The following is a 22,926-nucleotide window of genomic DNA, read 5'->3' as shown; positions in this document are numbered from 1 at the left end:
ATGCCTCTCCATAGGGTATCCCAAACTTCAGCTATCGAACTATCAGTCCCTTCTTGTTGAGCCTTAAAGCTGCCCACAAGGATACCCAACCCCACAACAACAGAGCCTGTCCGCCTTCTGATCCCCCCTCCCCGCCGGGCCGTAGTTCTTCCTGAACCTTATGCGTTCATTGCACGCAATGCTCTGTGCCCCAACACTTTTTCATTTTAATTGCCCTGCTGTGGGCATACTTATTTGAGAGACTATGCTAAACTAATCTACACAAAACGCACCTCCCTCGGGGGTTGCAGCTTGCTGTTGCTTTTGTTGCTTTGTCATAATTTTGATTGAGAAGGTAAAATTGGTATTTTGTGATATATTGACATAGCCGTTCAACGATGTCGTCTGCTTAGTCACTTGCTCGATGGCTGTCCGGCAATTAGTGGAGTGGACGGGACTCGCATCTACATGGCAATTATGACTTTTTTGTGGACAGTCACTGGAAGGGTTGATTGACGCACTTTCATTTGCGGCAAGTATCCCCCACTCCACTTCCTTTTTCCGTCCCCTTCCTGCTCGTGCTCCCCCGCACACCGAAAAATGTCCTATTCTTTGTGCTCAAGCACTTGGCTTCTGCTAACACCAATTTGTTCATTGCTTTTCCGGGCTTCAAATTAAAAATAATGTTTAACAAAACAATACAAAACAGGAGATGTTGAGCGACAAAGGGATGTGGGAATGGAGTATACCCTGGAAAGGAAAAGAAACCAAAAGAAATCTTTTTCTAGTAGATAAATTGTACAAATTATACAAACCAATACTTTATGGAACTATGTCTTTATTTTCGAACTATACTTTCTTCAAAAATTACATAAACTCACAGCTTCCTTCTTCATTCAGTTGCCTCGGCACATTCCACCTCAAATGTCGCGTCTACCTTCCTGTTTTTTCTTTCATTTGGGATATTCCAGGATATCCCTTGCATATTGTCCCCATTTGATTGTGCAACTGTTCAACGCTGTCGCATTTTATTTCAAGTTGAGTGACTTCAATCAGTCGCCGGCGAGAGAAGGAGTCTTGAGGCCTTTTATTATTATTATCCATGTTGTCGTTGTTCGAGTTCTTTCAATTTGGCGAGAAACGAAACCCTCTTCGTCCAGGCCAGGGGTTGTGCATATGGCAGCATTAAAAAACCCACACGTACAATGTCCAAAGAAATTAGATGTCGTCGTGGCTGCTGCTGCCTCTCCGTCTGTGCCACATCGTGTGACATACATAATACTGAGGCTAGGTGCAGCGACGAGTACAATCGAGACAATGGACAGCCCGACACATGCCCAGGTCCACGCCCACGTCCACTGCTCCCGGGGGCAGGACAAAAGACGCTCGGCTCGGCGATGTCTCTGTCTCGACGAAGCCGTCACTGATGAGTTTTGCTTTTGTTTTCCCGCCCACTGGAACACGCCCACAAATGATTAAGGCACATTATTTTTGTCGTTTTTAATTTGAGTTTTGGTTGGGCGGAAGGCAAAGAAATTGCCAGGTCTCCGTGTCTCCCCGTGTCTGCTCTCCATTGTTTGCAGCACTTCAAACGTAAGAGTTTTTCTCTGAAAGGTGGAACTGGAACTGGAACTGGGCTTTTTCTCAGTGATTATAATATATTACATGTTATTTATCTGAATTATGGAATGCCTAAGTGCCGATGGAAGACAATTAAGTGTATAAGAGGTGGCAGAGAGGGGACATTTACTGGAGGAGGCTGAGAGGCAGTATATATAGTGTGCCTTAGAACTATGTAGATATACCACAAGAAAGGCTATTACGTCTAGTGTTTAGAAATATCTATGGGGAGCAGCCTCCGGGTATTGCTTCTACCTACATTTCGCTGGTGCGACCTCCTCAAGGATGGTTCGGTATATATACCACCATTCATTAAACAGAAATCAATCCCATTAATCCCTTGCTACCAAAGGGTGCTTGGTCCAGTGTCCTGTTACACTCCAGTCTATTAGCGACCTGGCTCTTAGGGCTTTGTCCTTTAAAGAACGGCTTTTGCGTCACGTTTTGTGATGGGAAGAAGCCTTTGAACTGCCTTACCCCTTTTAGTCCCTGTAGAAGTCATCTTCTTGGAACCCAAAAACCTCCCTAGAAAACCCCAATTCTTCTCAACAAATTTTCATTGCATTTTTGCACTTGTTTATTTCATTTATATGATTTATGATAATTGTTTCAGCCACAAAATGTTGACGTCTATAAAAAATACAATAGGTTGTCGTAATTCCTGCCATTTCATGCGTGTGTGTGTGTGTGTGTGTGTGAGAGAGTTCTTTTGATAACCGAGAATTTTGGAAGATTGTTTGTCGTGTGGTTCTGGTGCAGACGATGCAGGTGGTGGTGAGAGTGTTAATACTTTGCAGGGCACGTCCTACAGACTACAATGAGTATTTCATAAATATATATATGGGCTATATGTGAATGTGTATGCGAATGTATGAGTGTGAGATGAGTGTTTTATTAGTAGTTTAGTTTAAGTTATCCTTTAAGATTACATTAATTATATTTAGAATATTTTGTGATCTCAATTATTAAGTATTCCTTGTGTTTCCCCTTCGTTTGTTCATCTCTTTGCGAATGTTTCGAGTTGTTTGCTCAGCGCTTGCTTTTTTTTTTCTAATTTTCTATGAAAATTATATCACGTTGCTCCCTTGGGCAATGCTTGAGAATGAGTAGTGTTCGTGTTTAAGGATAGTCTATATATATATATAGATATATATAGGATGTGTAGTGAGAGAGGGCACAGACTTAACCTCCTTTGAACGGCAGTTGTGGCGGATTGACTTTGTCTTTGTTCCGACTGTTGATGAGCTTGATCAAGCGATTGCGCTGGGCCACATCCGACCGGCTGTACTCATCGAGGAACTGCAAAGATAAAGCCCCTATAGTAAAGATCAAAGGAGTAGTTCGAATAACTTACTTGCAAGTCGAAATGTTTGCCAATGAGCTCTCGGGCTGCCGTATAATTGAAGCTTGCGGTGACCAAAAATGGATAGATCACTGGATTGAACTGCGTGGAGAGTTTGCTGAGATTCTTGAAGATCGCCGCATATGGCTCGGATATCAAGAGCTCCTGATGCCGACGGTTGTTCAGTGCGAAGAAGGCCAGCGCGGCAATCAAATCAATTAGCATTGTTGTCCGCTCACTGGTCTTAATCCATGGGGTGTTTGTCACACAATTGTCCAATATTATCATCATCACATCCAGCAGCTTCAGCGACAAAGGACCCTCCACCGACAGAGCCTCCTGTGGGACAGCACACAGTACACAGCACACAAAAGGAAAAAGAAAAGAAAAACACATTTAATTGGCAACACAATTGAAGGGAGGATAACGATGGCACAAAAAAAAAAAAAAATCACTGTGCAAATGTTTTAATTAAGTCAAAGCAAATATCAAAGAGTGGCACTTGTTTAGGGCAGGATATGAAGGGGCCAGCACGTCCGTTTCGACTTCTGTCCGACTATTCACTCGATGGTTTATAGCCATATACGAGTATACATTTATTTGCATAAAGGAATGAGAGGACAGCGAGAGGACGCTTCTAATTTGTTTGCCCTGCCCGACCAGGCCAAACCAATCCCAAAACCCAATCCCAAAACCAAACCCAAACCCAAGCCCAAGCCCGAACCAAAACTCAACTCAATTCAACAACTGAAACTGGCAACTTGTACGAGCACTAAGCAAATATTTAGCCAAACAATTGACATGCCTGGCTGGCTAGAACAACGCCAGTTCTGGCAGGATATGAGCGAGCAAGGATTTTCAAGCCGGCCAGCAGCAAAACCCAAAAAAAATCAGTACCAGTAAGAGTGTAAACGACTATGGGATATCCATTAGAAATATGGTTTTTGTATGGCTAAAAGGAAATTAGCTTTCAATTACCCTGGAATCTCTCTCAAAAGAAAGATTATGGCACTATTTTGGTTTGAATAATACTCAAATTGGAATGATTTTCTATGGATCGGAAGACAATAACTTTATTTTTCATTACGAACTTCCTTACAACGAAGTTTTCTATATAACGAGCTACTTTCCTGAACACTGCAATGCTATATTCTGCAAAAATTAATTCTATAATACGAATTTTACGTAAAACGAACCCCCTTTGAGACTCGCTATATGGAAGTTGGACTGTATATCTTAAAAGAGTTCTGCATCTTTAAGGGTGTTCATCTAAAACATTATCGGATATGTTTTATCGGAACTCTAGGCTAATGTATCCATCCCTTAGTTCCCTTCCGATTATTGCTTGAATTTATGAAGTCAGGGGCTTCTCTAGCATTAGAAGCTCTCCAAATCTAGGACTTCCAACTATACCAAATAGTTCTACTATAGTTTAAAGATTAAAGCCCCCTCGTTGCGCCGCATTTTTCCGCCTGTCTCATACGCCTCAGCCAACCCAACATACCCTTGAACTTTCAACAAGTGAGGGTCATCAGAAAGCAATGAAAATTGCGTGGCCTGGCATTGGCTTGGGTTAAACTTGAAAATTTCATTTTACAAAGTCAATATTTACGCAAAAACAAGCAGCGGCGGCCCAGCGAAGAGCAGCGGCACTCGAAAATTGAGTTTGCTGATTAAAACCGAATCAAATTATTTGCCAAAAGTTGTGCCAGCAGCAGAGCTAAAAAACAAACTCCCCTCGTTTGTTGGAAGAAAACCTTTATCTATTTTTGTGGTAATTTAAAACAAATAGAACTGTTCAACCCACTAATCCCAGATGCAATTCGGGATGGGATGACGGTGGAGAGAGATGCTCGTGCAGAGCCCGGGTTTGCGGCAAAGTTTGTCTAACAAATTAGTTTGTCAAGTGCGTAGACTTGGGCAGGCTGCACGGCTAAATATTGACACGTGCAACAAACACACACACACACACAGGCACAACACAGGAAATGAAATGCAGATGACAGATGGATGGAAGCGATGCGATGCCATGGTTTGTCTGAGAGATTCTCGATGGCTCTCCACTTCGATATTCCGTTTCATTTGCGCGGTTTTTGGCTGCCAGGACAAATCAGGCAGACTCTTCAGCAGCTCCTGCCAGCCATAAATATTTCAGGAGGAATGGGGCCAAGACGACACTCGGCAATCGGTGGCACAGGAGCAGCAGCAGCTGTGGCTGTGACTGACATTTGCCCAAAGTAAAGTGTCAAAATATTTGCGTACTGCCACCCATCTTCTATTTTATCATGGCCCCATGTAGAGTAGCGCCGCCTCTTCCACTATTCCCCATGACTTTTCACACAGGTACCAGAGCCAAATGTCATCGCGGTTCAATGGCGTTTGCCTCGTGTTCTGTTTGTCATTTGGCGCTGTGTTGTCTGTTAAGCAAATGTCACTCTGCCTGATGCGTATATGTATCTGTATCCGTATCTGTATCTGTATCTGTTCCTCTGTGTCTCTTACCCCACACAAAATATACTATTCTCGTGGCTGTCACGACATTTGGCAATATGCAAATCAGACTGCTGAAATTTCCTAGCAAATTGCAGGCCGCAGCAGCAGCATTTGCGAAAAGTTTTAAACGTCTGCACTAACTTTTGTTCTTGGGGTTTCTCAATTTTCGACGGGCGATTTCACGTTCGACAAAGTTTACAAGTGCAAAGCAAAGAAATGCCAAAACGCACACACAACGCCGCCCCAACAACAACAACAACAACAGCTCCAACAGCAGAAAAAACAAAACCAAAAAGGAAAAATTCTAATGAAATTTTCGCTGCGCTTCGCTGCTCGAGCAGGAAAGACACAAGGCACAGACAGCGGGCACAGTGGTTCGGGAATGGCCAGAAATGTCCACACAAAAAGGTCCATCAAAGATTGTAGACTGCAGCAGGGGGACAGCAAAGAAGGCAGGGAGGATATTTTGCAGAAGCAGAAGGATCTAGCTGTGAGCAGGAACGCTAAACGAGATGGATCTGATGTCAATCTAGGAAATATGTCTATGGGAAACCATAAAAATAGCAATCTGTCAATAGAAAAGCATTAAAAGGAACCCTTTTAAGATCGATCTAAGTTGCTTGTAGGAACACTGACTGAATTTTGTTACAATTTTGTAATATTTCATGGCTTATACGTTTTGTATTTAAGAGAAGTGTATGTCCTATATCGAGTTTGTATTGAGGAAGAATTATGAACCACTCAAATTATTCCTCGAATATAATTTCATCTTTTCAAAATGGTTTTAGGGAAACCGATAGTAACTCCTAAATTCTAAACATTAAATTATATGTAAATCTCCCTCTCGCAACCCTAATCTTCCTCTCTAAGAGTCGTATCCACATCCATGTTCTACTGCTGTCAAACCACTGTGCGGCAGGGCAGGGCCGCTTTGGGTTAAGGGCTGACTGACTTTTTGATTTGTTTAAACGACGACGTACGACGCGTCGTACTCCGTCGTAGTTCGACATTTGCCGTTCAAAGTCCTCCGACTCCGACTCCAACTCCAGCTCCAGCACCGATGCTGGCCGGGTGGAAAGGTAAACTCTCGACTCACCTGAAAAGTGTTCACATCCAGTGCGGCCAGGGACACGTAAAGATTAAACGTAGCTGCCGCCAGGGCGGTCGTGCGCTGTGGAATGCAATCACCTGCAAAAATGGGAAAATACAACAACAAAAAATTGAAAAACGGATAAAAGATTGTAAAAGAAAAGTGGTTGGGCGACGGATGAGCAGAGATAGCGGATATTCCCTCATAAAACATTCGAGTTTCTGAGCAACTGGAAGAAAATCAAAACTAATTTCCGCTCTGGCCTGGAAATCACGTTGCGTGGGACGTTGTGTCCGTGTAAAGTGCATTGAAATGTAATTAGCACTTTCCAGAGAGCCCTTCCGTTTGGGATATACACAGCTACTGTTTGGTAGGGTTGCACCATCTTACCAATTGGCACAATGCTGCCACTGAGCATGGTCACTGTTCCGAAGAGTTCCGTGCTCTTGGCCGCGTTGAGCAGGCGTGTCGGATCGGCAGGACCTAAAGGAAGCGAAAGGAAGAGAGCGCGTTATTTACCCTCAATCAGGTGCGAACTTCCGTGCATGACTCACCCGGCTGGCAGATATCAATGAAGCGACTGATGAAGCCGATCGTCGTCAGCAGGTCCAGCATCACGCTGTGGTTCTGCTCGATGGATTCGCGCACCTTCTGGTTGCGGCGCGACAGGAGATCTATGAGGCCCGTGACCACCGCATAGCTGGAAGCGATGCAAGAAAGATACAATCTTGATTAGTTTTGAATCAATCAGTTTAAAATCTGGAATATTATTTCACAATTCTGAGCAGAAAAAACCCTTTACGGAATTGTCTTCTAGAACAATCTACTTATAAAGCAATTTATAGAAGATTATTTCTCTACAAAGCTTGTTGATTTTCAAGAGATACATAGATAGATACAGATAGAGATTATAACAGTTTTCGATAGCCGAGTAAACCTTTTGAAAGATCTCCAAAGAGTCATAGCTCTCACAACATTTTGGGGCTTTTGTTTCTTAAGAAATTTCCTCATTTAATAATAAATGTTCCATGAAAGTTTTACGCAATAAATGAAAATCCAACAAATTGAATGCAATAATATTCCATAATACCTTTTTGAAGCCAAACCATTAATATTCTTTGCAACATTCTGCAGAGACTCAAAACCGAAAGCCATAAAAAAGCACACACTTCAGATTCTTTGCACATTTGTTTCAGCCGCAGGAGAAGGCCGATTGAAAATTGTGTTTTAAGCCCCCGAGAGAGGCCACAGCCCACCACCCCGACAATGGCCATATAATTCTTTCATATGCTAATCAGGAGCACGCTTCTAGCATTAAAAACCGATTAGCAAAAGATTTCGTTCGTTCATAAAATGCTGCTAAATGTTTGTAAGCAAATACGAGTGCGAATCCCCCTCATGGCAGAGAAATGTGATTTAAAATGAGAGAATTTCAATGTGGAACGGAATAAAGAAGCTTTTGGAATGAAGGAGAACTGTGACATGGCATACATTGAAGAGATTTTTGTTTTAGCTTCAAGAGTCCTTCTGACCTTTCGCTTTCATTCTTGTGTTTTCGATAGAGAGAAAGAGGGAGAGAGAGAGAGCGAGTGTGAGGGGAAAATTGTTGTGCAAATATATTTGAAATTGTTTTGATTTCAATTAAGCGAATTCTGATTACAAACACTAAAAATATCACACACACAAATGGGACAAACAATTGGGACTCCCATTCGGTCTCCCATTCGTGTGTGATTTATCATAATAAATGAAGGAGTCCAGTGCCAGTCCATGGCCAGTCCATGGCCAGTCCAGGCCAGTGCCAGTCCATGGCCAACCATGTTTACAATATAAATGAATGGCATACAGATTTCTGCTATTTAAGTGGAAGTCCAGCCAGTCCCATAAACATATACGGATCTTGAAATGAGTGATTGATGTGCCAGGACAATGTGCCTCCTCCCCTCGAAGGAGCGAGCAGCGTCAAAAGGCAAACAAGAGCAGAGCAAAAATTTTTATATGGCCGAAAAATCCATTTTGACCCCTTTTGACACAGCCAAAAGTCCTGTTCACAAATAAAAGCGTCCATTACTCAAACGCAGACGCACACACAGATATACAGAGAGGACAGGACACACAGGACACACAGGACACACAGGACACAAGCTGAAGAGCAGAGCAGAGCAGAGCAGACCCCATATCACACATGGGAGCAGGACAAACAAAGCCCGGGAAGGACTACGTGCCTTTGCCCGGATGAGTCGCAACCCCGGGCCCCCCCTCCCCGCCCTGATCCGGATGGACTCTGGCATTTCTGGCGTTGTCAACTGTAAACATACTTGAGCTTCCTGTTTTGCTATTTGTGCTCCACATCGCACACAGGACACTTAGCGGCGACACAGGACGAGAGAGAGGAGAGCACAACCCACATGATGTTTGCTCTCCTGTCCTGGTTGGTCAAAACTCTGGCCGGGGTGGACAAAAAGTACTCGGCAAACTCATCAGCACCACAAAAATATCCTTAATAATTTTCTTAAACCAACAAGCACCAAAGCTAGCAGCGCCATGAAGGATGCTTTTACCCCAACCACCCCCCGCCCCCCGAACCCACCGAACCCTCGGCTGTCCTGTCCACATCTCGCTCTGTGTGTGTCTTTCCTCCACCCGCCTCTGAACTGTCATCGTTTGTCATGTGTCCTGGCTGTAGCTGTAGCTGTGGCTGTGGCTGCGACTCCTCTCTGGCAGGACGTAGGACGCTTGTGCCAAGTATTTAGTTCGTTGGTCGCATCAATCCAAACACAAAATGGCCAACACCCCGGCCGGCGAGCGTATCGGATGTGGCTGAGGTTTCCTCTCCATCTCTCTCTCTCCCTCCCTCGGCCGCTGTCCGGGAACCCTGGTCCGGGCTTGGGACATAATCGTCAGTGCCGTAAAATAAACAGCAGCCAAAAGCAGCAGCAGTAGCGCCAACGATGGCGACGAAATAAAAATAAAACACAAAATGATATATAGCCAAGAGCCGAGGGTGTAGATACCCTTTACAAGAGACTTGATTCGAAGAAAGATTTTGATTTAAACGTATGGAAATACAAGAATCGGAGTTTTGTTGGATTATCTTTTAAAAAGAAGCTATTTTTCGCTACTCAAGCTCATTTTTCCAGGCCTTTTTCGTATGATAAATTCATGATTCAGTGATCTAATTTCAATTAAATTTGAATTAAGATATGTAAAGATATATTATACTGAAATTTGTCAAGTTTCGTTGGATTATCTTGGAATATACAATAGTTTTTCTTAGAAAAACTTGTTCTACGGCCAAGAAAAACTTGTTCTACGGCCAAGAAAAACTTGTTCTACGGCCAAGTTTTCAGATAAAACTTAAGGAATATAATCTTTTGATTAGGTTCAAACTTAGAAATGTATAATTGGAGTAGATTTTCCATATAAAAGTCTTCGGATCGCAATGAAATTTCCTTGAAATAATAAAAAATCTGCAATCCATGATGGTTGGTTACAGACTGTTCCCATAGTTATATGATAAAGAGGTTGTAGGTAAAAATTCTGTTATCATATATATCTGTCTATTAATATCTATATATCTGACTATTAAACAACTATTTTTTCTCTGCTTTTTCCACCTTTGCGACAAAATCAAAGTACACTCTCTTTGAGGGTAAAATAAAATACAGACATGGACGAGGTTTTTGGGTGTGAAAAGGCATTTGGTGGAAAGCTGGAAATAAAAATAAGGACGCAAAAAAAGAATTAACATCCTTGTTAGTTGTGAAAACACGTTCGCTAAATACGCGACAGTTGCAACATTCTACCCCCCAAAGGACCTCCCTCGAGTGGACGGCTGTTTTGTGTGTCTCTGTCTCTGGGTGTGTGTGTGTGTGTGTGTGTTTGAGGCAGGCGCAAATATTTTAACAAGTGTCAAATGCACACGCTACTTAACTCGTCCTCGTCCCCGTGCCCGTCCTCGTCCTCGGGGCACACAGCATCGCGTCGCATCGCAGCCGTGCTCTCCTTCACACAATTGTTTAATAAACAAAATAGTTACAATTGCTAGAAGGAAGTAAACAAAAAATCCACCACTTTCCGGGCCTTAACGTACTGCAGAAAAATGTCCTTTGCCTGTGCTTGTAATTTGGGCATTTGTGTGCATTGATTTCGGCACTTAAGGCGCATAATCAGGATGCTGGGACACGGGAACAAGAACACGGACAGTCGCTGGAACAGGAGCCATATCGACATCAGCGGATTTGCGTGTGTTCCGACAACAAGGAGCACAGTTCGCTGAACAACAATGGAGATAGAGACGGAGAGAGAGTGAGAGGGAGGGAGAGGGAGAGAGTCGGGCAGGGAGGACCCCCTCAAGGACCAATGGCATGCATTTCGGGTTCGCCTCGCATAAGCAGGATTAAAATCAAAACAGATTTACGTTGACAATGACGACACGGGCAGCGCGGCAGTGGCAGGGGCAGTGGCAGTGGCAGCGGCAGCGGCAAGGACATGGACACGGACACGGCCCCGGAGACGGCCAGGACATGTTAATGTTCATGCCACGGCAGAGGTTAAACAGGACACTAAGCCCCCCTTCCGCCTGCTCCGGACCAATCTCTAGCTACAACTGTTCCCTCCGTGCCCTGTGCTGTGTGTCCTGTTGATATGTGAAATGAAACACCTTGCCACGAGAGCAAATGAAATGTCATTTGGCTGTTGATTACTCGAGCCACCGAGCCACCGAGTCCAGGCTCCAGGCTCAAGGGTCGCGGGTCCAGGGGGTGGGAGTACACTAAGGATATATCCTGGAGAGGGTTCATGAATTTAAATCGTTTTCAAATGATGTGACACATGGTATGGTTCTGCTGCTGCTGGTTCTGCCATTGTCCGTCCCCTGATTTACCCCGTTTTGGCCGGAGCGTAATTTCGGTTTGCCTTTGACCGCTCCGGGCGCTTAACAAGTGCGGGTTGTCTCTGGAGCACAAAAGGAAGGCAAGGGAAAGGGCTGGAGGCAGCAAAGGTAGGAGGATACACCCAAACAGACAACATATGGACACTAACGACAAGAAAATGGGCGAATGATTGAGGCTTATTGGCAGTCAGCAATGGGGGGAGGGGAGGAGAGGGGGAAAGGGATACTTCAAGGAATCACAATCGGCCCTGGAGGCAATGAAGGGCCCTTAACGGATTGAAGAGTTACTATGGTTCCTTAATGAAATTCCGTGAATAAAGCAAATGATAGATAAATAGTAGTAAAAGATATATTAGTATAGATATAGAAATAGCTCCAGTAATGGATACAACTAAATCTGTTATTTATTGACTAGAAATTATTCAATATTTGACTAGAAGCAGAAGATTTTTGAATCTTGTTTTGAGAGATCTATATAAAGAGTACTCTAAATACTCCTTAAGACCTTTGGAATTATATACACAATAGATGCACACCTTTTAAGTATTTTTGCCTTATTTTATAAATTTATTTCCAGACCTACAAAAGATCCTAGAAGTTTCAGTAGGTTTCAGTACATAAATCTCTTCGATAAGTTTTCAAGTTTTACAACCTTTAAGAATCATCAAGAATCTACATACTATATAATGTTATTCTCATAAGATTCCAATCAAAACTGTTTCGAAATAAGCTTAAAAATTCAAAAAAACGGAACCTAAATAATGTAGAACTATTAAGAACTACGACTTTCGAAAAGATTCTTATAAATATTCACCATAAAGAATCCACCTAAATTTCTGTTCTCACTTTTCAAAAGCGAACAAAATATTCTCCAACTATTTGAGTTTTCATTGTCCTATCAAAAAACTACATCCCAGCGCACATTCTACCGAAAACCATGTCCTGTATGGGGACACTATTTAACCCTAACATTCATGTGTTTTCTCAGCATCAAATCTGCTTAGCAGCTTTTCCAGCAGTAATTCAATTTGAACACGACGAAATCATTGAAATGCATCAAATTCAAATTCAAATTCATTCAATCAAAATAAAGTCAACAACTGAGGCCGAAACTGAGGCGGAGGCTGGAAAAATGCCAGCTGGCAGTCGGCAACCCATTCATACGGCAATACGAGTGCAGAAACCTGAACGGAGAGGAACGGAACGGAACGGATTTCAGGTCAGGGAAATACAGCCTTGCGGTGGGCCTAAAACAACATTAGGAGATTTCGATTGTAGCGCACGGAAAGCAAAACAAACGCCAGGAAGACGACAGACGACAGACAGGCAGAAAGGTGTTAAATGTGAAACTAAACCGGGAATAAAAGATATACATATATCCATATGTGTATTCAGGGGTTCAGGGAATCCCCTAGCACGAGCCGCGGGAATGGAAAGTTGATTAAAATGCAATTGGAAATTGTTTTCTCTGCTGGTTGTCAGCACTTGATTAAGAGCAACTGTTTCCTTTGGTGGAGGGCTGAATGGCTGTCGGGCCATGGCTCCTCGCACGCTACTACCCTCTAGCCTCCCGTGGTGTCATGTCAAAACAATGCAGACCGAGTCGAGGAGGATTTTTAGGGGTAGTCCAAGAGTCGAGAGCGCACTGATTGCCCACAAGTGGCAGCAGGCAACCCTCCGCTCGACTGGAATGCAATTTGAATAGGTTATGGGGTGGGGTAGGGTATGGTCTGGTCTGTTCTGGTCTGGGGAGGAGAGGTGTATCCCATTGATGATACTCACACACACCTGGTGCTGGCGAGGCCAGAGCCAACTTTGTTGGCCATGTTTATGCATTAGACCGCGTGTAAAATAATTTCATGCTGCAAGTTTTTCGACTGCTTCCTTTATGGCCCTAAAGGGAGACACCGAACCGGGGGAGGGTGCCCTGGAACTTTTAATGTTTCGACTCGGAAAAATGTTGGCATGTGGAGTTAAGTAACATTATCAGTGGGTACAGCGGCAGCAGCAGCAGTGCCATCGTTATCATTAACAGCCAGTGTGACATCATCATCATTATCATTTTATCATCATAATTATTGGGTTTATTAGGGCAGCACGTACAGCAGCTGCTGTCACCAGACGAGGAGCAGGAGGGCGGGATGGTATGGGTGGTGTCATATAAATCTCTGGCAGGACTAAGACAATCCGTCATGCTGTACAGATTCTCCACAGAGAGATCTCAATTCGAGACGGCCAATGGGGCTAAGACCTCCGCAGTAATGTCCTTCTTATGAATTTCAATTGCTGCTGCTGCCGCCCCCTTCTACGGGAGGATGTTTACATTACTAATATGAAACGCCTCCTTCACATCCACGGCAGCACAGAACAACATTCTCATTGAATCGCGTACGTGACTCTCTAATGCCCAGCAAGGAGCCCTTTTCGGATTGCTTTCCGCCCGGCAGGCGGTCCTCCCGGTCCGCTCCGTGTCCTTTTGCCACTCTGGACATCCTGCGGTGCTAATAACCCACTTACTTAGACTTATCCTTTTGTTGCTCTCCCCCTGCGCACTCCTCTGACCATCAATTCTGGACTCTGGAGGAGTCCAAGGAAACTGCCAGCCAAATGCAATTCCAAATTGATATAGAAATTGAATTTGACCGCATTCGGGTGCAGTTTTTTCGCGGATTTCTGCTGTACAGCAAAACGAAATGGTCAATGGGAACACCCCTATATTTTGATTGGATTTATGATTTCCTATGATGGTCGGAATGCTTGAATGCTTTAATTGCATTTGTAAATGTTTTGGTTGAGGCTTCGATTTGGTTATGGTTCCCTGCTGGGGTTTGGACAGGAGGTTGCTTCAAGAGGAGGTATGCGAATTGTTGAGGGTTTTGGCACAGGAATATGACGAATATAGTACTTTTAGGATGTGACATATGTGGTCTTGCAAAGAGAGGTTCTTATCATAAATGATAGATATTTTTTGCAGACCTATACGATAGAAATCTACGAGGAAAATGGTTTATATATCGGGACAATAAATGACGAATACTACGAAAAATATTCCTGGTGGAAAATCATTTAAAAGATTCAGTCTTAAATATATTTAACCTTCTATAAAATCGTTCATTAGAAGATGGAATACACATAGAAATCATACAGCACATGGATTATCCATAAGAAATGGTTCAACAGAAATTTGCATCCATTCAACTGACCCCTAGCCCAATAAAAATTCCCTCCCCAGATATTTCTTACATTCATTACTCCACCAACCACAAATCAAACTCATTTATAGAGTATTCCCTATTCTACACCCAAAAACCACACTTCTTCCTGGGTCAAGCCTCTGCCTGAAGTTCACTTTCCAACATTTTTTTAAGTATTTTTTATATAGTTTTTCAGAATTTATTTAAGCCAGTTCAATTCAATTGGTCATGCCCAGGGGACACAATGCCGTGTGGCTCGACAGGACCTCAGATACGGTCATGCCCAGGGGACACAATGCCGTGTGGCTCGACAGGACCTCAGATACGGTCACGCCCTGTCCATTGGGTCCACCCCAGCCCACATTTTCGGTGGTCGGTGGGTTACACAGCTGTCACGCAAAACGCTTGAAAATCTTCGCGGAAATGTAACTAATTTGTGTGTGATTTTATTGTAATTAAGCGTTAAATTTAAAAAACATAAAACTTTAAATACAAAAAAATAAAAGAAACACAAATCAAATGACAAGCGGAGAGAAGAGAGGACGAGTGAAGGGGTGGAGGAGTGAGGGGACAAGGCAGCTGTGCGCCGCAGGGCCGCACCTTGGACTGATAAGAGTTCCAGTTGTGATCGTAATTAATTTCGGATTCAACTTTTGTATACCCCGTGAAAGTGGTGGGAAAAAGGGTGTATTGTTTTTAGGGAAATATATGGAGCGGGTAAATGGAGAAGTCTCCTTTCTGATAAGCACCAAAAGGAATGATATTTCTTCTATTTTAATCCCTCTTAATGTCTAGAAAACGTTGGGGTATTCCAATTTTGAAGATATTGATTCCATAGACTTGTCTATCAATCCTGAAAAATCCATCATGATCGAATCGAGTGGACTCTTTGGTAATATTTAATTTTCTATAAATTAAATTATTCCCATTTCTCTTTTTGATATTCACAGGGTATCCTCTGGTCGAAATACTTATCCCCCCATAAAATTTCCATCTTGTTTCATTTTTCGATGAATGCAAATGAATTTTTACGTATCGTATAAGCAACAACAGCGATTTTAATTCATTTACCTCGCGACTGTCGCTCCTCACTCGATGATGATGACGATGATTCAGTTGTGGATGTGGACTGTGGATGAGGATGGTCTCGGGTCCCAGACATTGACGTAAATTGATTTTCACGCAACGTCCCCGACAGAGGGAGGGAGAAAGAAGTAGCGCCAGAGAGGGAGACAGACAGCGCGAGAGGCGCCGGAATATACCGCAACCGCAAGGCAGAGATCAAGGCCCAGCGCATAGCGAAAAACCGCAGCGAAAGGATTCCACCATGCACGAGTATCCGTGAGATACACGCGTATTTGTATCTGCGAGCATGGGACAGTGTGTGTGTATCGGCCTTTTGTGCTCATCATAAATAATGCGCAAAGTGGCAAAAAGGCGAGACCCAAGCCAAACCGAGTGGGGGGAATGCTGCCCTCCCCAGCAGCCGCTTATCAGAAAGAAGCTCCATGGAACCTAAGCAGAAAGTAAAGCGTGTAATAAATGAGCGCCAAAGATGCCTCGGAATAAAGATGGCAGAATGCAATGAAATAAAAGGCGATGAAATGGCCAAGATCCATAATACTAAAAGAGTGTAGAGTGAAAATCCTCTTAAGATCAAGCAAAACTCAGGAAAAATTCATGAATCAGCATGAAAGGAAGCGGTAAGTCATATTTGTACACATTTTTAGTTATAATGTGGTTTAGAAAACCAAGATTTTAATTTCTTTACATTAAGAAAGTAAATACGATAGCATTCACTAGCTTGTCATCGTAGCTTTCGAATAAATTATCGAAGCTTTGCAGCATCTATTACCGTCTAGTACTTATTACGAATACTAATTTATTTATTCCCGATAATCAGTTCGTGGTAAATAAATTAAGTTCTGATGATATCATTCCGTCTCTAGAAATTCTCCATCATTATTTATGACCCCAAAAGTCGTGATTTTCTATGAGTTTAACATCTTGTCATGATTCAACAAATATATTTATTGACTTATTTAAATACTATACCTACCACCCGTTCACCAACCCCCGACTCACTCGCTTCGTTCGCTCGCACCGATATGAGTCAAATATGGGGCCACGACGGCGATGGAAAAACTTTTAATACAAGAGAAAGATATAACTATATTTAGCCATGAAAATCTCTCTTAGATTGTTATAGTTTCCTCTTAATTATCCCCTTCTATCACCTTTTGAGTAATAACATTTCTATTAAACATTTCAGGATACCTTCTTGTATGATTTTAGAAATATGTTGTTCTTTATATGTACATATATATTCCCTTGGCTTTTCCAGTAATGAGCAAATATCTGTATTGAGGAGCTGTCAAAGATTATTGAGCCCTTGAACGAATATATCCATTTCATATCCATTTAGTTCTGCCCTACCCCTTCGAAACCCCTTTCAATCCTACCCCCTAATCGTGTAGCCTCTGCCAATACCTTTTCCCCTTTAACGAAGGTTATTGCCTTTTTTTTTATTAGTTATTGACTTATAGCCTAGTGGCACGCCCACAATCGAATACCCTTTTTTTTTGCGACAGTTGCGAGTTTTTTTTTTAAATCTGTTAAACTTTTTATTAGGTTGCGCCTCATTTAAGCGGCCAAAATTCAGTGGCCAGAACCTTCGGCCCATTACCACGCCCATTAATGCAAATTAAACGCAATGCAGACATATGCCAAAATCAAGTCCCTGCCTGGATTATCCTGTTTCTGCTGCTGTTCGGTTCATTTCGGTTGCGTTTCGTTTCGTTTCGGGATGTGTCACAGCGCATTATCATTCATAAATCAAAACATGGAAATTGTTTTGCATAGCGAGGGGTGAGTGGAAGCAGCCACAGCAGCAGGAGCAGAGAGGGGTTGCATTCGGCAAACAATATCCCTAACCCCTAACCCCTACCCCGCGGACTCTGTACAGTCTAATAAACATGTATAAAAAGTTATGAATAAATTAAGACATTTGGTTGTCAGTTCGGTTTAAAGGGGAAGAGGCACAGGCAGACTGTGCCCCCAGGCCTCCGGGGTTGTTGCTCACTTTTTTTATACGAATATGCATCATTGATTAAACTCACATTAAACAAGGGGTTTGCGAGAGAGGGCTTGAGGGCCTGCAGAGTGGCCGTGGCAAGTGCCGAGATTGAGCTGTCAAGTGTGCCCAGAGAAAGTGTGCAAAAAAGTATACCAAAAGGGGAAAGGCGAAATGTATCTCCAACTGAAATTCAAGTAAATTCCAGACATAGATATGCGATGATGTGGTGCCATGCGGTAGGCCATAAAGCAAAGACAAACACGGATGTGGCAATCACACATGGGATATATAATCTCCAATCCTGTCTAGAGAAGTTTTTAAAATGAAAATTCATCAACACGTCAGCCATCAGTCTATCCATCCATCCATCCATCCTATCTATACCATATACCATACCGTCTGCCCATTCCCCAGTTCTTGTCTTGTGTCTCCTGTGTTTTCTTAGTAACGAACGCCACCCAAAGCGTTTTCCATTTACCCCAAAACAAAGGACAGAACGACAGACAGATAGACAGACGACGGGGTAAACGTTTGGTCTGATATTATATATATAAATATATATGTACATGTTTTGACAGACAGGGTAACGCACAGGGTGGCGGTGGAGAAAGAGTTTTGGTGCGTCTTCAATTACGACACGCGCGTTGAAAATAAAATTTCAGCAGTTTTTGCCCGCCGTACCGCCGACTGCTTTCCATATGGGGCCTGTCACAGCGCACAAATACAAAACCACAAGGCAGATACGTATGAACGTACTCGCAGATGCTCCATCCTGGGGACTGGGGGCTGGGGACAAATGGACAACACACGTGGGGGCTAGAACCGCCAGCGATGACGGGTGGGACCCTGGGCTGACTGGCTCCCCGGGCAACCTTTTCGAGGCTGTTAAAAAGCCAGAGAGCCAGCGCCAAAATAGCTGCGAGAAAGTAAAGCCGCTCGTAAAACTCAAACGAGGCGCGAAGATGGAGCAGAAGGCAGCAGCAGCAGCACCACCAACATCGCAAGGACTTCCCCACAAACCCGCATGGCAGGGGCAAAAACATGGCGCCAAATAACCGCAACCATAACGATGTTCTCCCTCCGCTCCTCAAACTCCTGAAAATCCCGCACCGAGACCCTGAACAGGACCGTGAGGCGACGTTTGCCGCCATTTTGTAAAAGAAAAGTGCATATAATAAAATAAAATAGCAACAAGAACAACAAAAGCCAGTGGCACAAAACATACAGCGAAACACACGGGGAAGGAGCAATATCCATGGCGTACACAAAAAACGGCATTAAAACGAGGAAAAGAAAACGGGGGGAAAACGAAGACTGCAATACCCTTTTCATTGGGCTAAAGAGCACATCGTCACCAAATAGAGGAGAATGTTTCGTTTAATAAAGTTCATGTTTTAAAGGAATATTTAAGCATAGATGATGTATTCAAATATATCTAAAAGAAAGTTATTATAAAGAAAGATAAGATTTGTATGGAAAGAGGCAATCGGGGTCACCAAAAATTAAAAGAATAGCCAGGTAAGCTGAAAAAATTAAGACACAAAACGTAACACATTCTTCACTAAATTATTTAATGATGTTGAAGAAGATTGGTATTTTTTAAGAAATACTGATCGGGGTCACCTATTTAAAACATGTATTTCGTGAATAATTCGACTTGGAATACCTAATTACAAAGCATTTAGAACTGAAAGATTTCTTTTGGAGGTAAGAAATATCATTTGGGGTCACCCTTCTCGCATATCTATCCTTACAGAATAGTCCATATACCCCCCTATTCGAGTAGAGACCTCTACGATTCTGGAGGCTAAGTCAGAAGGCACTGAAAATGGACGCCTGTGATTTGGCTTTCTTTGTGGATATGTGTATGTGCGTATGTGTGTGTTGGGGGAAAAGTGGAAAATGGAAAATGGCGAACGAATGAAAATGTCGCCGAGCGAGCATCGTAAAAAATTATGCCCAAAGTAAAGGTTCCCATCTCCCTTCCATATGTGTGTGTGTGTGTGAGGTGGGGCCCAACCAAATTGCGTTCTTATGGCACTTTAGTGGCAAAATCAAATTAGAATTTATGGAAAGTCGTTGTCCAATCATAAATGTGGCGCCCCGTCATATAGTAGGAATAGCAATGGCCCCCCCTAGCCCACTCTCCCATTGAATAGCCATAACCAAGGGAGAGACGACTTTCCTTTTTTTCCCTTAGTGCTAAATGACCTTTACTATGGTGGCCAAGTCGCACTAGTACTTTTGCAAAAGATTTTTAGTTTGCATCGTAAATTTTTACAGCCATTTATAGGCAGGCGGCTCAGTGGAGGTGGGGGGAGGTCGGGGGAGTGGATTAGTGGCTTGTAATGTGCGCCATCTGTTGGAACGATGCGAGGCGAAGCCACTTGAGGGCATTACTCATGCCACATTTGGCCGGATTCAAGTGCTTAGCGTGTTAATTTGCACCAGTTCTAGATCCGACTTGAGGGGGGATGCGACCACCCGACCGACCGACTATCTTCTGCACGAATATAACTATAATTCGAGGGTTGCTCGAATCGCCTTTGCCTGCGGCACCGTGTTAAGCCCTCGCAATTGCCATTTGATTGAGTGATGCGTCAGTTGGTTGTTCCATCCAGCGATGCGCATTAACTAACAACAACGAAAACATCGGGGGAGGATGAGACTTATAGAGAGGGTGGTGGTGCATTATCACTCGTACTTCAGCGTGTCTCTCTCTCCTCTCTCTGACGAGCATTAAATTAACTGTAACTGGCACTGCACTTTACACATTTTACATATGTCGCCTACAACCCACACAGAACTTCATCTTGGTGGGTGGTGGTTCGCTCCCCCCCACTCTTAATATTCCCCTAGAGAGGTAGCATGCCCGAAAACTGGGAAACGGGGAACGAAAAAAACAACAAGGCAAAAATCAAAGCGAATGCACTCAAACGAATGCCTCAGCCTCGAGCCTGTGTGTAGGTAATTCAATAGCCAAAAGGCCTTCCCAGTACCCAGTACCCGGTTTCCAGTCCCCCAGTCCCATCTCCCGTTTGGGTCTTTGACATGCGGCAATGGCTGGACAGGCACTCATCAAACTTTTGACATGCAGCTCATCCAGAAACAAGGGACTGGGGCTGCAAACCGATAGAGGGAGAGGGAGAGAGCTGTTGAGGCTGTCGCTGCTGCTGCGCCTTTTTGCATGCAAAATGTTAGCGCATATGTCAGACTTTTGCATATGACCTCTTCGGGTTATGTTCGGCGAGGGTCTGCACCAAAGTTTGGACAGAAATTACAAGAAAGTGGTAGATCTTTGGGAAACAGCAGGTGCGGGAGATTGGCCTTCACCTATATTAAAGATTATAGAACACTTTGAAGAACCTGCTCGGCTTCAGAACCGAATGCAGTCTCTTGCCGAGGCTACTCTCTCAAAAAGAGAGGGTTCTGAGTACCCTCTTCTTTACCCTCTCATTCTCTTCGTAAAACAGCCTTGCTTTCGTACTTCTTCCTTCACTTATCTGCCCATATATACATTATTATAGTTCCCTATAGCCTTGTACACTTTCTATCCTCCCAAAAACTTCTCGTTCAGCCCTCGCAAATCTATTTTTTTCCGGAAAAATCCCGCCCTGTATGACCAAATGCATTTTGATGCAAATCTACAGCGAAGTTTTGGGCTACACTTCTTTTGAGGCTACCACTCTCTGACCCTTGCCCTGTCCATAGGCACACCCCCTCTCCTCTCTCCAGTGCAGCACTCTCAGTGTGCCCAAATCCTGGGTGTGTGCGGGGGTTGGGCTCCTGCTGCTCTGATGTCTTTGTAACTGTAATTGATGCTGACTTTTTGACAGTTTGAATGTCGAAGCGAGCGAACAGATGAGCAACGAAAACTGAAAACGAAACGAAACGAAAAACTGAAGCTCCAGTTGACTGCAGGACCTCTTCTCACTCGAAGGCAAATGACAGCTCTGATTAGTTGTGTGACAGTTTTGTGATTTGAATTCAATTATGACATGCAAAGGACTGCAGGTGGTTGTTGTCTCTAGGGCTGCAATTGGGACAGCAAAAATGTACAGGAAAAACGAAAGGAAATTCGAGGCAGCCCTGCCAGCAGGGCGGGCCTGACCTAAGATCAATAAAAACCCACCGTTAAGAGTCAATATTTTGATTTTGAACGTCGAACGGCGTTGGGGGTTAAACAAAAGGAGCGTCGCACTAAGCAAATAGGAAACTTTTCTCCGACCGAACAACAAAAGCCTGAACACAAGAGACAGAGCCGTATAGCCGTTGTATTCCCTCTATGACGCTCCGGTCCTTTGTGGAAAAGAATCAACAGAAAGCAGGGAAAAGGAGCAAACAGTGGGGAGGAGGGGGCGATGGAGATGGAAAAGTGACGGGGGAAATACTGAAATCGGATATTAAATGCCGCACAGAAAAAAACAAAAAGAAAAACAAACAAAGGGAAAAGGGAATGAGCAAAAAGGGTGGGATAACTAAATAGGGAATAGGGATGCACTGGAAGAAAATTAATATATAATCGTGCTATTGAATGTGATTCTGGTTTGCTTAAGATTTTCTTTAGATGCTCCCTCAAGTGAGGTGGAAACGCAGAAAACTCGCCTTCAACTGCTAAGCCACACTGGGAGAGGAAAAGAGAAACATGAGAGAGACGTGAGAGACAGCTAGAGAGCTAAGAGAGTCACGGGAAAACTTTTTTCTTCATTATCCACTACCGAAATGTTGCGAAAAGAAATTTGAAATAATTTTTTATATTTTAATCAATTTTTTAAATTAACTTTTCTTTAATGTTGATTTAATTTTTAATTTTTTTTTTATTAATAGTTTGGTTTGTGCATATCAGGAATTTTAAATAATTATATTTGTATAAATTATAATTCTTATTTTTTTATTTAATTTTTTTAAACCAGGTATTACTCATTTTGTCCCTGTGTAATGAACGCCAAGGCTAGTAAGAGAGTCGAGAAACAGATACTGCTACAGCAGGAGAGGACTATCGATAGAATAGTGGGATAAGGACATGACTATAGCCAGAATAGGAGATAGTTATCCTTCAGAGCGGCAGGGGAAGAGACAGAGAGAGCAGGCCAACAAAGGCTTTGGCATGAAATTAATACATTTGACCAGATGATAGGAGAGTCCGACAGGGCAGGCCTTGGGAGGAGATGGTTGCTTGACTGTCCTGTTTTAAGGTCTAAATAGTTTCACTAATATGTCGATGGTAAAATAAAACCC

At 43.2% G+C, this 22,926-nt stretch overlaps 1 protein-coding gene across 2 annotated transcripts in view; it reads right to left on the bottom strand.

Annotated features, from left to right (window-relative positions):
* Window positions 1-2,152: 2,152 nt before the first annotated feature.
* Window positions 2,153-22,926, bottom strand: part of LOC6588799 (S phase cyclin A-associated protein in the endoplasmic reticulum) — a 32,659-nt gene continuing 11,885 nt past the window's right edge. For both annotated transcript variants that reach the window (XM_026988364.1, XM_026988365.1), the window contains 5 exons: window positions 7,079-7,224; window positions 6,915-7,007; window positions 6,531-6,622; window positions 2,954-3,280; window positions 2,153-2,898 (listed from right to left, as the gene is read on the bottom strand). In XM_026988364.1, coding sequence (XP_026844165.1) covers window positions 2,782-2,898; window positions 2,954-3,280; window positions 6,531-6,622; window positions 6,915-7,007; window positions 7,079-7,224 — 775 coding nt within the window. In that variant the 3' untranslated portion in view covers window positions 2,153-2,781. The remainder of the gene's footprint in view (window positions 2,899-2,953; window positions 3,281-6,530; window positions 6,623-6,914; window positions 7,008-7,078; window positions 7,225-22,926) is intronic.

Source organism: Drosophila persimilis, unplaced genomic scaffold (assembly GCF_003286085.1).
Source record: "Drosophila persimilis strain 14011-0111.01,24,50 unplaced genomic scaffold, DperRS2 tig00000191-arrow-pilon, whole genome shotgun sequence".
In the NCBI taxonomy this organism is placed as follows: Eukaryota; Metazoa; Arthropoda; class Insecta; order Diptera; family Drosophilidae; genus Drosophila; species Drosophila persimilis.
Note: the sequence above shows the minus strand (reverse complement) of the source record. Positions and strands in the feature narration are given on the sequence as shown.